A 16,709-nucleotide genomic window follows, 5' to 3' on the forward strand; every position below is an offset into this window, starting at 1 on the left:
AAATTCAAGGTCCTAGTCCTGAACCTCTGCCTATTCCCAATCAGAAATCAAGAAGAACTCTCTTTTTCAAGATATGGAATACCTACTAGAAACATATGCAATGATTCGTGTCCCTCATTCTCATAAACATTTAGGAACCTATTCTATCCTATTTCTGGTGCCTAACTAGGGCAGGAGGGTTCATCCAGTTTTATACTTACAGACAGTAAACCGTTATGTCCTCTATACTCTGTTCAAGACGGTGACTTTACAATCTGCGATACCTTGATGGTGCCCTCTGCTTGTCATCAACTAAAATATCTACTGCCTCCATTAGTGGCTTATTGATCTCCGGAAACAAAAAGGTATGAAAATATAGTTCTGAAAGGAATCTAAAGTGGCTGGTTCATGAAAGTCCACAGAAAGGAGTTATAATACTTTTCCAAATTGTCATTTTGGATACAGGTGCAAGTCATTAGGCATGGGGCTGGCTAACAGTGAGCGGATTAGAATTGAACAGCAGTTGGTCTCAATCAGAAAACCTGCGATCATCAAATGTGTTATTAATTTTAAATGATTCTAAAATCTCTGCTGTGGTTTTCCCTTCAAATGATAGGGAAATCGGTGATACCACAGACAGAAAATCAGGAGGCTCACAGTTATGTATTTTTTCTGGGGGGATATGACCACCAATCTCCTAGTGCACACAGCCACAGTGATATTGATGATACGGTGATATTGATGGTACAAAAGGGGGTCCAGGGTAGGCATGAATTGGCAGTTCGGGCTGGACTGTTCCCATGAGGCACAGGGTCAGACTGATTTCCATATGGCCATGTCTGAACTGGGGTGGCAGAGTGGGCTAAAGAACGTTGATGGATTAAACCCAGATCTGTTGACTGGGTGTGAGTGTTTGATTGGTTCAGATGCTCAGTCCATCACCACCCCCTTTTGTACCGCTTTGTTCACCATATGTTGGCAGGGTATGCTCAGACGTGAGTCCCGCGCTCACTTTGCCACTGGATTCAAGCAAGCCGGGCTGAAGATGGATGAAATGCCAGAAACTGGTCCTCTGAAGCTTGTTTCCGGTCCAGGGAAGGCATGGCTTGGCAGTTCGGGCTCGACTTTTCCCATGAGGCACAGGGTCAGACTGATTTGCTTATGGCCATGTCTGAACTGGGGTGGCAGAGTGGGCTTAAGAACGGTAATGGATTAAACCCAGATCTGTTGACTGGGTGGGAGTGTTTGATTGGTTCAGATGCTCTGTCCATCACCATCCCATAAATCCCACAATCCCATCCCACTTGCCCATAAATCAGCAGTCATTATTCCTATTTTGAAAAAGCCTGGCGCCGATCCCTCTGCGCCCGCCAATTACCGCCCGATCTCTCTCCTCCCTTACCTCGCCAAGGTCTCTGAGGCTCATATCACCAGGTCCCTGAGCTCCTTTGTGGAATCCACAGGCTGCTTGGCCGCTCGCCAAGCGGGCTTTCGCCCGCTGCACTCTACCGAGAAGGTAGTTGTGTCGGTGATGGATCAGTTAAGAGAGGGCATTGACATCGGCCGGCCACAGGCTCTTGTCCTGTTAGACCTGTCCGCCGCGTTCGACACGGTGGATCATGACATCTTGTTGACCCGCGTCGAAGCGGCAGGGATCGGGGGCTCGGCCTATGCCTGGCTCCGTTCTTTTTTGACGGACAGGGAACAGGCTGTCCATCTTGCCAACTTCTCTGCTCCTCCTAGGAGGGTGACTTGCGGAGTTCCCCAAGGCTCCTCCCTGTCCCCCTTGCTTTTCAATTTATACATTTCACCCCTCATTTTTTCTTTACAGCAGATGGAGGTCTCGGTGTTTAATTACGCCGACGACCTCCAACTTGTTTTCAATCTTTCCTCTTCTCCTTCCTCAGCTTCTAATTTCCAGAAGGTTATGCTTTTTATCCAAGGGTGGATGAACTGCAACCACCTCAAACTGAATCCGGACAAGACCGAATTGGTCCTGACGGGGGGTGGTTGCAGTCCCTGGTCCCCTTCCTTCTGGCCCTCTGCCCTTGGCCCTCCCCCTATTCCTGTTCCCAAGGTCAAAACCTTGGGTATTTTCATCAATCCCATGCTTACCCTTCATACTCAGATCAATGCAGTTGTATCTGCCTGTTTCCTTTCCCTGCGGATCATCCGAAAGGTCGCCCGCTTCTTCTCAACTGCTGCACTCAAGCTCATTCTCATGGCCATGGTGCTTTCGCGCCTTGACTATGGGAACGTCATCTATAATGGGGCGCCAGCTTATCTGTTTCGCCGGCTCCAACAAATTCAAAATCAGGCGGCTCGCCTGATCTACGGACTCCCCAGGTTCAGCCACACGACCCCTCTGTTGCAGTCTCTCCACTGGCTCCCAGTGAGGGAGAGGGCCCTTTTTAAGCTTGGATGTATCACCTACCAGGCTAGAGCAGGGACCGCTCCCGTTTTCCTGTGTGAAGCCATCTCCCCTTACCTTCCTTCCCGAGAACTCCGTTCCACTCACTTGGCCCTTCTGTCAGTTCCTCGCTTTAGGAAACAGAAGTCCGGTGGGGCCAGATTTGCAGTGCTGGCCCCTTCCTTCTGGAACTCTCTCCCTTTTTCTCTTAGATCGTCATCTTCCTACCTGGAATTTCGCAGACACCTGAAGACCCTCCTGTTCTCCAGATTTGTAGCCGTATAACCGTATAACCCTTTTTCTCCGCACCCACTGGTCCTCTGCCTCTAGCGCCATGAAACCGATTTCGGTATAAGAGCGCTCTATAAATATTTTAAAATTCAAAAATTCAAATTCCCCTTTTGTACCGCTTTGTTCGCCATAAGTTGGTAGGGTATGCTCAGATGTGAGTCCCCTGCTCACTTTGCCACTGGATTCAAGCAAGCCGGGCTGAAGACGGCTGAAATGCCGGAAACCGGTCCTCGGAAGCCTGTTTCTGGTCCAGGGAAGGTATGGCTTGGCAGTTCGGGCTGGACTGTTCCCATGAGGCACAGGGTAAGACTGATTTGCATATGGCCATGTCTGAACTGGGGTGGCTGAGTGAGCTAAAGAATGGTGATGGATTAAACCCAGATCAGTTAACTGGGGGTGAGTGTTTGATTTGCTCAAACGCTCCGTCCATCATCCCCTTTTGTATTGTTAGGTAATTGCAGCATTACTCTACTAGAGCACAATTGAATTTAAAGTTGAATTCATATCACACCAGCAAACATTAGTATACCAAATGTTTACTTGAGACTTTGTGCTTTCCTGTTTCAATGAAACAAGAAATGTAATAGCTCTTGTTTGCAAATATCATAGTAATAAAGATCATACCATATCATTATTCTTTTCATACCATATAGCTGAATATTTGCCTTATGGATCTGAGAGCATAAAAAGTTACACACTGTAAAAATATAAGTGGCTTGAACATAATATCCAAGCTATTTTCTAAAAGTTATTTTCATTTTAATTTCAGCTAAGAGAACTACCAGGAAAGGTGAGAAGAAAAGACTGAGTAAACTCTCATTAAGTTGAACTTTTCATTAATTTTTGACAAGGCAACCACCATGGCATTTTCCCCGAGAAGCTTTGCATCACATGAAGTCCATTATGCTCAAGCATTCAAAGTGTTCCTTGACAAGTCGACAGAACATATGTGCATGCAGGAATTTATTTCAAAGGATTTTCCAAAAATAATTTCAGGGTAAGTTATCTGTTTATTCATTATATACTGTTGTCACTGGGTAGTTACAGTTAAATAAGCATTTCCATTCGAAATGCTGTTTGCATGGTTTTAAATAACTTTGGTGCAAACTGACAAATCTCCACAACATTTTCTAATGCTTTTTCATCAAGTTTTTCTGTGGGAAGTTTCACAGTGATCCATCAAGCAGGTGTTGTGAAAAAAAGATGGCCTCAAAATGCAAAATCCTCATGCATTTTCCAAAGATTTCCTTAACAAGCGCTACCGCAAAAACTGCTGAACGCAATTTCACCACATTTTGAATTTGGATGCTTGTGATTTGGTGTGAATCTGTTCAGTAGTTTTTAGGAAATGAAGGTTAAAATATATTTGTAGATCTTGAAGGTGGGGTGTGCAGGACTCTTGCAAGAGTCCTGCAGGAGCGCAAATTAAAAAATGGAACCATATGTTTGAACAAGAGGCCTTGTGTCCTCATCAGGAATCTCGGGATGCTCCCTTAAGCCCTCTCATTGACTGGCTGTTGGAGGTTTAGAAATGAAATTGCCAACACTGCACTTGTGTTTTGTCTTTATAGAGACAGTGGTCCCTATCAAAAAAAATTCTAAAAATATAGCAAAGAACTCCAATGACAACTGTTTAGGTTTGGGAGCATGGGAAGCAAGATGGCGGCAGCCTGAGGCCTTTGTAGCGAGCCTGCCACAAACACTGTGAAACAGAAAGAATTTTGGAGTGAGGGGGAAAGGGATTAAGAGATTCTACTTACCAACGGGAAACTAATGACTCTTCGATGTAGGTATCTTCAGCTCTGTTGCTGACTCCTGATCAGGGCTTGGAGGCTACCTGGGGGCCGCGCTGTCCCAGGCGTGCTGTGCGGTGCTTGATCGGCTGGTGAGGTTGGTCTTTGGATACACGTGGCTGTCGGCACTGCCAAGGGAGACCGACTGCATTGATTGGGTCCCACGACTGTCAGCACCACTAAGGGGAAGCCGGCCGCACCCGACGGCGATTGCAGACTCAGCAGGTGGCAGGGGGAAAGGCAGACAAGGTCCAAGACAAAGGCCTCATTCAGTGAGTTTGGCGCCGGAGAATGTGATGGCAGAAGAGAGGAAAAGGTGGAGTTTCCTCAGGATGACGCCTCCCTGGAAGTACAGTGTTAGAGCTGCTACGCGGTCCAGGTGGAAAACAGGCTGTAGCTGAGGCAAAGGCGGAGACTTGCTGAAGGATTGGTGCAAAGTAATGGATCTGTGGCTAATGAGGTTGCTGTGCAGCACACTAGCATGGTGGAAGAGCTACACTCAGGGGCTGAGAGTGTAAGTACCTTAAAAGAGGGAGAGCTTTTGAATCAAGAGGTGGCTAAAACATTGGACAGGTGTCAGTAGGAGGCTCCTGGACATCTCATATCATCCCTGAATCAGGACAATATGAATGGGGGAGCACAGCAGGCAGGGGGAGGACCGCTAAGGAGACTCCCAACCGTTAAGGATCCCCAAGTCTCTAAAGCACCTCAGCAAGTGGATGCAAGAGGTCAGTCCCAAGCCCAAGATTAAGGCACTTCACATGCAAATCTCGAGGCTGAGATAGACCCTAGTGTTTTTTCTCCCTCTCTGATGGTCCAGAGTGGTTGACTGATGGCTCAGGATCCTCTATAGCCTCAAGAAAAATTGACAGTGACCCAGATGCAGCTGGAGACTCCCTCTTTACGACAGCCTGACTGACTGGGGGAAAGAGAATGGGGCATCATATGCAGAGGGCTGCCACCTAAGAGTAGTTGCATGTGTGGGTATTTAAAGTATAAGAGATATCAACATATTGTAACTGATGGGAGTGTAAACTTGTGAGCCACCATAAATAATTTTACATTTTCAAAGGTACCATAATGGTAAGTCTCCAGATGGTTTACAACAAAATGGGTGTGCGATCCTTGATATATGCGAAAGTGATGAGCCACATACAAAGAAGCTAGAATGCGGGTTTGAATTAGGAAAGTTATAAATCATAAAGACATTAAGTCTGAATTAGGAGACTTATAGAATCATAAATTATAATAAGGAAGACACAGGCACAGGAAACCGCAGTTGGTATTACTAATAATACATGAAGTGTCTTCCATTGTTTTAATTTACGTGAGAATACAGTATTGACTATGAGAATTGGAAATAGAAAACTGGAAGAGGAGGGCAGAGACAGACAAGGAGATCATAATGAAAAGATATTGACATTTTCAGAGCTTGTGGAATAATTAAAACAACAAGATAGTTTTCAGAAAACAAATACATGGATCTTGTTGTATGCCTCAGAGCAGATTAGTCCAGCCCTCCATTTGGTTAAGGCCAGCGTGTAAACTGTTGGTTTTCAGGATCCACTTGAGTTCCTCTTTGTTTAGAATTACAGTGATATCTGTACTTCGAGGTGGTGGATAGATCACATTGACAGCTTGCCATTTCAGATGTTCCTCCATATGTCCCAAGTTCGTGAAATGTTCAACCAATGGCGCATTTGGTGTTTTACACCACAGATGGCTGTGATGCTGACAAATCCATATTCTTACCTTTTGAGTGGGTGTGCCAATATAAATTAGGTTGCATGGGCACAGAATAGCATATGTAACATTTTGTATATCACAATTTGAAAAATGGTTCAATGTTACATCCATGCTGCCCGGGGTTGAATTTCTTGCTTTCAATAGTTAAGTGACAAACCCTGCAACCACCACATTTAAAATACCCAAGTGTTGGAGATAGCCCCCACATTTCCGTTGCTGTGCTGGAGGTTTTTTTGGAGATGGGAGGGATGCCCTGACCAAATGATCTTAAATGTTTTTGTTTTTATGGAATGCAAACAGTGGTCGACCAAGGGTCAGACTCCCTGCATTCAATATTGTCCAGTGCTTAAGAATGCACTTTTTTACTTGGTTGAATATAGGGGAAAAAGTGGTGACACATACCAAGCGGCTGTTTTCTGCCTTGGGTTTGGGCATTAAAAGTGCCTCAAGTGGACAGTACCTAGCTTGTTTCAGGGATCATTTAACGAGTTTGCTGGGATAACCTCTTTTCATGAGTTTGGTGGATAAGTTCCCAACTTTGTGAAACTAATCTTGTTTGAAAAAACAATTCCTTTGTATACGAAGAAATTGTGAGAAAGGTAGAGAATGTCTCAATGCCAGAGGGTGATTACTACAGTAGGCAATTAAGGTATTCCTTTCAATAAGTTTCCTGAAGAGTGTAGTACATAGTTTGCCTAATAATTAGTAAGTCCCAAAAAGCTATCTGAGTTGGACTATGTTTAAGTGTAAACCTGAGACCGTTGCAGTGGGCGTTTAATCCAATGCTGGTAGTTTAAAATTAAGCTGAATGACTTGCTACTAATCTATTTTCTACTGCTGCTATTTTAGAAACTTATTTTTATAAATTTTGCCGTGTTTTAAAAAGCACTCCCATTTCATTCAAGGCAACATCTTATTTGTGTTGTTGTGCTCTGTTCCTTGCTGCTTGTTCCCTACCTGCCTGTGCCCCGTTCCACCGCGGGTTTTCCGGTTTGCATGGAGGGCACGTTGGCAGACAGCTGGTCCCCGCTACCATTGGCTGTTCCCGGTCAGGTGGGGCGCCAGACTCGGGCCCGGCCATATTTAATCGTGATGTTTGGAATCCTCGGTTGGTTCCAGTTACCTGTGCATGAGCTACGATGCCTGGTAGTTTAAAATTAAGCTGAAGGACTTTCTACTAATCTGTTTTCTACTGCTGCTATTTTAGAAACTTATTTTTATAAATTTCGCCGTGTTTTAAAAAGCACTCACATTTCATTCATAGCAACATCTTATTTGTTTTTTTGTGCTCTGTTCCTTGCTGCTTGTTCCCTACCTGCCTGTGCCCCGTTCCACCGCGGGTTTTCCCGTTTGCGTGAGGGGCACGTTGGCAGACAGCTGGTCCCCGCTCCCATTGGCTGTTCCCGGTCAGGTGGGGCGCCAGACTCGGGCCTGGCCATATTTAATCAGGATGTTTCTCTCCACGCACAGCGGGCGTGCGCCAAAGTTAAGCCCGTCTGCGCCCGTCCGCGCTGAGGACACACTAGGGACTAGCCAGGTTGGACCTCGTTTTACACTTTATGAAAATCATGAATTGTATTCCCATTCTGCCCTTCTTGCACTTAGACCTGGGTTTAACCTTGCCACTTTGCGTCAACTCCTGATAACCTGGCTATGTTCAATTGATGCAGAGAGGCTTCAAGACCCATTCGCCCTCGCCATCATTGTCATAGAAAACCTAGGAGACATGGAAGTCAGTTTCCTGCTCCTAATGATCTAAGTGAGGCTGGCCTGCTCCTTCATGCTAGATCGTTGGTTCGTAACAATGTTGCCTTCAATGATTTTGTTTCCCAAAAAAGACCCTCTTGGGTCTTTATCACCGAAACCTGGGGTTCTGAAACCTCCGGCCATGACTTTGTGGAGGCAGTCCCGAGGGCTATTCCTTGGCCAGAATGGATAGGTCAGGACGAAAGGGAGGTGGCCTGGGTATCCTTTTTAGAGACACTTTTACTTGCACTATTGAGCCTCTTTCTCTGCCCTCTGAAAAGTTTGAGGCACTGTATTTTTCTATTAATTTCCTTCCCTCAGCCTCTTTTTCCGGTATTCTCTGTTACAGACCTCCTGGCCCCTGAACGACCTTTGCTCTTGACATCCTTAAACTTATTGAGCCCTACGTTGATAAGCCTCATTTGAGCATTCTTGGCGATTTTAATTTTCATTTAGAGGCCATAGGCTCTAAGGATACGTCAGTACTTGTAGATGGTCTAGCGGCATGTGGCCTGGGTCAGCTGGTAAATGGCCCCACACATTTGGCCGGCCATACGCTGGATGGTATTTTCTCAAATGACTCTAGACATTCGTCTGGACCTCCCATCCCTCTTTCATGGTCCGACCATTTGGCAGTCCTCTTCCATCTTAATGTTAATTCCTCTTTATCTAATAAACCCAAAAGTAGTGTATGGGAAATTAGAAGGAATTATAAGGTAATTAATGATGACACGGTGTCACCGTTTCTTAATGCCCTCAGCTGCCCTATCCAGGGTGATCCAAATAGGGCTGCCCTTGACCTTTCAAATGCCCTATTCAGTGCTATAGATTCTCTAGCACCAGAAAAACGCTACCACTCAGCTCGCAAGAGCAATTCGCAACCCTGGTTCTCTGCCCATTTAAGATCTTTGCGTCAGCAATGTAGGAAACAAGAGAGGTCCTGGACTGCTCACCCTGATCTACTGGGGAAAGCCCGGCATAAATCCCTGCTCAGAGACTACAAGAAGGCGATTATAGAGGCAAAAAGGGTTTATTTCACCAACCTTACATCTTCTCTTAAATCCCCCAGAGATCTTTTTAACATACTTGACACTCTGTCAACACCTACGTCAGTCGATCCTACTATTGAAACCCAGGAATTGTGCAACAACATAGCAAGCTTTTTCCATTCTAATATTGGCAATATTTATAGAGCGCTGGAAATCAACAATCAAGAACTTGATGCTAATGTGGTAGGCTCCCCTCCTCAACGTCATGTAATGCTGAGAAGGTTGATGCCCCGCTTATACCACAGCTCTTAGGTTTTCCCCTTTTGTCTTTAGAAGACCTCAATCTTCTTCTCGATGCTACCAAGGCTTCTTCGCCCCTTGACCCATGCCTTTAAAAATTCTGAAGACCTGCAGACGTTCTGTTCTCCCTCCTTTATTAGAGGTGATGACCCTGGCAATCCGCGAAGGGATTTTTCCCTCCCCCTGGAAGACTGCTGTTGTCCGACCTTTGCTAAAAAAGCCCTCCTTGGACCCAGAAATATTAAAAAATTATCGCCCTATTTCTTTACTTCCGGCTCCAGCTAAGATCCTGGAGTCCCACATAAACCGCCATTTATCTGTTTTCATCGAGAGTTCCAACCTTTTAGACATCTCTCAGCATGGGTTTCGATCATCCCATAGCACTGAGTCGGCTCTCATGGTCATGATAAATACAATCCGAGCTGAGGTTGACAGGGGACACCCATCGCTGCTAGTGTTATTAGATCTCACAGCAGCGTTTGACACCTTGTCCCCGTCAATATTGATCTCTAGGCTCAGGGACATCGGACTAGGGGGCTCGGCCCTTAGTTTACTCTCTTCCTTTCTCCATCATAGGAAGCAGAGAGTTAAAATGGGCAGCTTCCTCTCTGATTCTCAAGACGTGCAATGTGGGGTTCCTCAGGGCTCTTCATTGAGTCCCCTACTATGTAACTTCTACGTTACCCCACTTGCCAAGGTGATAAGTTCCTTTGGTCTGGATGTGTTATTGTACGACAATGACACCTAGATCCTGGTATCTATCACCCAGCCGGCCAGTGAGATTGCCCCTAAGTTTAGAGCCTGTATGGAAGCTGTTTCTACCTGGATGTTTCGTAATTTTTTAAAGCTTAATGGCGATAAGACCAAAATTATGGTCTTTGGTGGGAGCCAGGAGCTTTGGTCTAAGGATTGGTGGCCTCTGTCCCTGGGAGAATGTCCTCGCTCCACTCCTGTTGCTAGGAACCTGGGTGTCCTAATTGACCCAGCCTTATCTCTTGACTCTCAGGTAAACAGGATGGTGTCAACATGTTGCGGCATCATTAGAATTCTCAGGAAGATTGCCCCCTACCTTTCCTTGGCAGCTCGGAAATAAGCCACAGCTGCCTTGGTTTTATCGAGGCTTGATTATTGCAACGCCCTTTATGGTGGCATTAGCAAAGCCTCCATTTATCGTCTCCAAATGGTACAGAATGCAGTGGCCAGAATAGTTTTAACTCTCCCTAGGAGATCTTCTACCACTATGGCTAGAAAAGACCGTCACTGGCTTCCGATCCCCTCTAGGATTTCCTTTAAACTCCTCTGCTTAGCCCATGGTGCTTTTCACAGCGCAGGTTCAGAAGGTATCAGGGCCCTTCTGTGTGTGTACTCCCCTAACAGAACCCTCCGGTCTTCCTCTAAGAATATGCTTGTGGTTCCCAAGTTTAGAAAGGCTAAGTGGGGAGGCAGAGCTTTTTCTGTCTTAGCTCCTAAACTCTGGAACTCTCTCCCTTTGGAGCTCACTAGCCAATCTTCCCTAGCGGTCTTCAAGAAACACCTGAAGACCTGGCTTTTCTCCCAGGCATATTAGAGGCTGCGCCGTTAGTAGCTTCCTGGTTCATCTATCTGGTAATGTGGACTCTCTGTTTGTTTGTTGGGCCTTGATGCCTCTTGGGGCTAAGCTTTGTGCGGTATAAAAAATGCTATTCATTCATTCATTCAGGTGCGGATGCACAGTGGACAGGGGCTGAGTCTGCCGGCGTCTCACCTCTTGGCTTTTTAAAAGGTGACTTTTCAACAATTTTAAAAGTTGCTTCTGGTTGCAGAGCATTAGGCTTTTATCGTAAGACTTGAGGGCACTTATTCTTACAATACAGGATTACCGTGTTTCCTGCTCTGATCCGTCGTGGCTGCACTGCCGATTGTACGGAGGGCAGAGCGCGCATTTCAACTTCCGGCTTAGCACTTCCGGCCGGGGACAGTTGGGCTGCTAGGCTGCCTATTTAATCCAATGCAGGTGCAGATGCGCTGGTAACGCGAGCAGCGGGCGAGCTGCTGGTGTGTCAAAGGCAAGCCCATCTGTGCCCGTCATCCTCCGGCCGGGGCTAGGAGCCAGGAACCCTGGCTGTCACAATTCAGACACACAGGGAGTAATAAGATATGACACAAAAGAATTGGTACAGCTGAGACCAACTTCCAGCCCACTATGTAGCCACTCAATTGCACTGCAATACCTGACAGTACGTAAGATCACATGCACCCACTGCAAATGGTCAGTGAAGGATGAAAGTGTCTGTTTAAAGGGGTACCCAACAGAAACAAAGGAAAAACCAAGATGGAGAATGGGGCTAATAAACTGTAGGTATATCCTAGCACATAAATTGAGATTAGATATCTAATTGAGGAAGAGCAACTGGATGTCTTATTTGTAACGGAGACATGGCTTAAAGAATGGTCTACGACAAATCTCACACTGGCTCTTCCTTCAGGATAGAACATGAACAGGCAGGACAGGGTGGGAAATACTGTAGGAGGAATAGCCATTATATCCAAAGATATACACAGTTGTTCTATTACACCTAAACCCTCCTTAACTGTGACACTATACTATTCAGCATTAGGCTATCACCCACCCAAACCTTTTCAGGGATACTCATCTATTGACCACCGGGGTCCTGCAATACCTTCCTGGAACACTTCCCAGACCTCATAGCAGAGAGTATCACTTCCAAAAGTGCAATAACCCTTCAAGGCAATTTTAACATCCACCTAGATAAACAGAACGACCCCAATACAGATAGATTTATCAAAGACATCAATGCCATGCAGCTGGGCCAGAGGGTGCAGTCAGCAACACATGAAAAAGGACATATCTTAGATGCAATATTCACCAGCGATCTTAAACTAAAAGCAGCATCTCCTACACCAGTGCCTTGGTCAGAACATTCTACACCCCTCTTCACTGACCAACGTGCACCTTTACAAATAGGATACATTGTACCTAAATTAGGTAGAGACCCCGGGGTGATTACGCGCTATATAAATCAAATAAATAAATAAATAAATAAATAAAATGGACGAGAACCATCCCAAAAACGCTGATAGAATCCCTAGAGAGACATACACCGGAAATGACTGGGGATGTAGAGTTCGCAGACCCAATCTGGACAAATGGCTCACTAATGGGGCAGAGCACTGTAGTAAGAGAGGACAGGAACAAACCAGATACAAAAGAAACTAACTTTGTTTAACAGCCATCTGTCATCCCTAAAAAGAGCCTGTAAAAAAACAAAAGAACCTGGTGGAAATCATATGGCACTACCTTAAAGCCACAATATAAGAAAGAGATTAGACTCTACCATAACAAAATCAAGATAGCCCAAGCTAGATGTTTCCAGGAAAGAATAAAGTTAGCCACTCCCTCTTCCAGAGAACTTTTCAAGGTGGTTAAATCCCTCACATCAATAGAACCGGATGCCTCTCCACAATTCTCGTCTAAGGAGAAATGCAATCAACTGGCAGCCTTTTTTAAAAATAAGGTTGAAAACATCTACAATTCCATGGCAGGGAGTAGAGATAATCCAGACCCTCAAGGCTCCAAAGCTTTTATTGGACACACAGCGAGACCTATACTAAAGGAATTTCCAGCAATAAATAAAGACACTACGACTAATATCCTACAAGGCATCACAACAGGGTCCACCTTAAATCAAATTCCCCCTCACATTCTATTACAGGGGGGAGACCCCATCCTGACAACCGACACAAAGTTCCTCACTCTATCCCTCAGGCAAGGGAAAGTGCTGAAATCCTGGAAACACGCCATAGTCTGTCCATTGCTTAAAAAGCCACAAGCCGACCCAAAAGATCTGGGGAATTTCCGCCCCATTTCACTCCTACCCATCTTAGGAAAGATGGCTGAAAAACATGTCAACCACACGCTGTCCCAGTTCTTAGAGGAGAATAAGGTACTACACCAAACCCAAATGGGTTTCAGACCAGCACACAGCACTGAACCTGCCCTACTACTGGTCAAAGAAGAACTGAAGAGAATCATCGATCAAGTAGGTGCTGCTGCTGTCCTGCTCCTCAACCTGAGTGCAGCCTTTAATACAGTGGATCATATAATACTCATTCTTAGACTAGAGAGAGCAGGGATTCAAGACCGCTTGTTAAGGTGGATAGTATCATTCTCAAAGGACAGATCCTTTCAAACCATAGAAGGCGGACACTTCTCAGATAGTCTAGAGGTCACATGTGGTGTGCCACTGGGCTCCTCCCTCAGCCCTATGTTGTTCAACCTGTGCATTCAACGTCTGGCCAAGATTGTCCAAGAATTTGGAATGTCAATCGTATCATATGCAGATGACACCCAACTGGTAGTTTCAGTGGCAGGGGACCCCAACTCGAAACACAACCTAGTGTCTCCTTGCATGGAAATGGTAGCTAGCTGGATGACAAGCTTCAAGCTAAAACTAAACAGGGACAAAACTGAACTCATGTACCGAGGTAACAATGTGCAACAAAAAGTCACCATGGAATGGCCAAAAGAATTGGGATGTCCACCGGTTCATAGAAATTTCATAAAGAACCTAGGGGTGTGGATAGACCAAAACCTCACCATGGAAACTCAAGCCAGGAAACTGGCAGCCACCTGTTTTGGAATTTCGCGGATGCTCTGAAAAATGTTTGAACTCATTCCAGAGGAGTCCCAGAAAACAATGATACAGTCTTTGGTGGTCTTTGCTCCTAACTTTGCCATTCTGTAAATGAACTGGCTTGAAACCAATATGATTTTGTCCGAATGTAACCCTTTCCCTCCAAATATTCTAGAATGGAAGCAATATAGTGACAATATTTGCGTGATTTGGAAAGGTCCCGAGACTGAGTTGATCATGTTCCATGAGTCGTTAAACGCCCACTGCAACAGACTCAGGTTTACACTTACACATAATCCTACTTAGATTGCTTTTTTGGATTTAGTAATTTTTGCCTATGAAGACAAACTATATACTACACTCTTCATGAAACCTAATGAAAGGAATACCTAGTCATCACTCTCGGGCATTAAGAGAGTCTCTACATTTCCCACAATTCCTTCATATACGAAGATATTGTTTTTTCAAACAAGATTACTCTCACAAAGCTGGGAACTTATCCATCAAACTTATTAATAGAGGTTATCCCTGCAAACTCGTTAAACGATCCCTAAAACGAGCTTGGTGCTGTCCACGTGAGGCACTTTTAACGCCAAATCCAAGGCAGAGAACAACTACTTGGTATGTGTCACCACCTTTTCCCCTATATCCAACAAAGTACAAAAGTGCATTCTTAACACTGGACAATATTAAATGCAGGGAGTCTAACACTGTATCGACCACTGTTTGGATTCCGTAAAAGCAAAAACATTAAAGATCATTTGGTCAGGGCAGGCCTTCCCTCTCCAAAAAACCCTCTAGCACACTAATTGAAATGTGGGGGCTACCTCCAACACTTGGGCATTTTAATTGTGGTGGTTGCAGTGTTCATCACTTAACTATTGAAAGCAAGAAATTAAACTTTGGCAGCATATATGTAATATTGAACCATTCTTCAAACTGTAATACACAAAATGTTATATTTTCTATTCTGCGCCCATGCAACCTAATTTATTTTGTCCAAATGACTCAAAAGGTAAGAATATGGATTTGTAAGCATCGCAGTCGTCTGTGGTGTAAACCACCAAATGCACCATTGGTTGAACATTTGCAAAGAAGAACGAGGAATGGGGTCAAGCACAATTGCACTTATCCTTAGTACTAATTCGTAAACATTATAGGTGCCACGGACCGGAGATTCACAAGCCTCTACGGGCCAGATGCAGGTGGCCAAATACCGGTCGGTAACGGCCGATTTTGGCCATTACCGACCGGTATTTGGAGTTTGAGATGTAGGGAGACTAAATATTACTGATTCGGTAAATTTACAGAATCGGTAAATCTAGATGTAGGTGGCACTGAAAACAGTGCCACAGGCCCTAAAGAACTCGTTATTTACTCCAAAATAATATTTTGTGGTAAAATATCGAATTCCAGTGTACATGCACATCTGTGCATGTACCCCTGTGCCATGTGGCACACACACATGCCCTAAGGGCATGTATGTGTGTCACATGGCATACACGCCAGAATCAGGGGTGCAACAGGGTGTTAAAGTGACACCCTGTCCCCCTTGACAATTCGTTAATTTTACTGATTCGGTATTTGCCATTGATTCCTATGGGCCTCAAGGCCCATAGGAATCAATGGCAATTACCGAATCGGTACATACCGATTCGGTAATTACCGAATCTTAACGATTGGGTAAATGTCACCGAATATTTGACTACATGGCATTTACCGATTTGTCAATACCGAATCGGTAAAATTCGGTATTTATGAATCGGTAAATGCCATTTACCTATATCTGGCCCTACATCTCCTAAGACAAAGATTGTCCTTTTTACAACTTTTAACACACAATGGTCCAGCACACTAATAAAGAATATAATCTAATATTTCAACAGTGATAACAATATTTCAAATCGATGAGGACAGTAATTCAGTGGAGTTGTTTGCAGTTCGTTCATTTATTTTTCTTCCGTTTCGTCCTTCACAGACTTCTTCAGGTCTACAATTAACACATATACATATATTACAATTATTTTACATACATTTACACTATTTACAGATAAAAACATTTTCTTTTCAAATAATTCATGTATTTTCAAATGTCATTTTAAACATCATTTTTGAGAGTCACATAACTATAATTTACACCGTATTTACCAAGCATTATATAGTGCCGCACAGTATTCTTAAATGAAGAACAATTCTATATCACTCCACTGTTACTATTTTATCATGTTCATAGCAATTCACACAACCTGAACAATATGCAGATCAAAATGAAGGCATTCAAAACCTTTTTATCTTCAGTTTAAAATCTGGTGGGCTCGCAGAGAATAGCGTTATAAAAAATCACCAATGGGCACAACTTGAATTAGAAAGATAGCATTTCATACCAGAAAAAAGTGTAAAGACACACGGAGTAACATCTGAAATGGCAAGTTGTCAATGTGATCCATCCTCCACCTCGAAGTACAGATATCACCTCAATTATAAGCAAAGAGGAACTCGAGTGGATCCTGCAAACCAACAGTTTACACACCGGCCTTAACCGAATGGAGGACTGGACTAATCTGCTTTTAAGCATACAACAAGATCCCTGTATTTGTGTTCTGAATACTGCCTTGTTGTTTTAATTATTCCACAAGCTTTGACAATTTCAATATCTTTACAGTATAATCTCCTTGTGTGTCTCCGTCCTCCCCTTCCAATTTTCTATTTCCAGTTCTCATAGTCAATGCTATATTCTCACGTAACTGAAAATAATGGAGCACGCTTCATATATTGTTAATAATACCAACTGCAATTTCCCATGCCTCCTTCTTTCTTATCA

The 16,709-nt window shown here is 44.3% G+C and overlaps 1 protein-coding gene across 1 annotated transcript in view; it reads left to right on the forward strand.

The window, feature by feature from the left end:
* The first annotated feature begins 3,453 nt into the window (after positions 1-3,453).
* The window catches only part of LOC147732920 (histamine N-methyltransferase A-like), a 368,087-nt gene continuing 354,831 nt past the window's right edge, over positions 3,454-16,709 (forward strand). Inside the window, exon 1 of the mRNA XM_086958881.1 lies at positions 3,454-3,677. Within this exon, the coding sequence (XP_086815007.1) occupies positions 3,541-3,677 (137 nt within the window). The 5' untranslated portion in view covers positions 3,454-3,540. The remainder of the gene's footprint in view (positions 3,678-16,709) is intronic.

The sequence above is a fragment of the Lissotriton vulgaris genome, chromosome 2_1, assembly GCF_964263255.1.
Source record: "Lissotriton vulgaris chromosome 2_1, aLisVul1.2, whole genome shotgun sequence".
NCBI classification, from domain to species: domain Eukaryota; kingdom Metazoa; phylum Chordata; class Amphibia; order Caudata; family Salamandridae; genus Lissotriton; species Lissotriton vulgaris.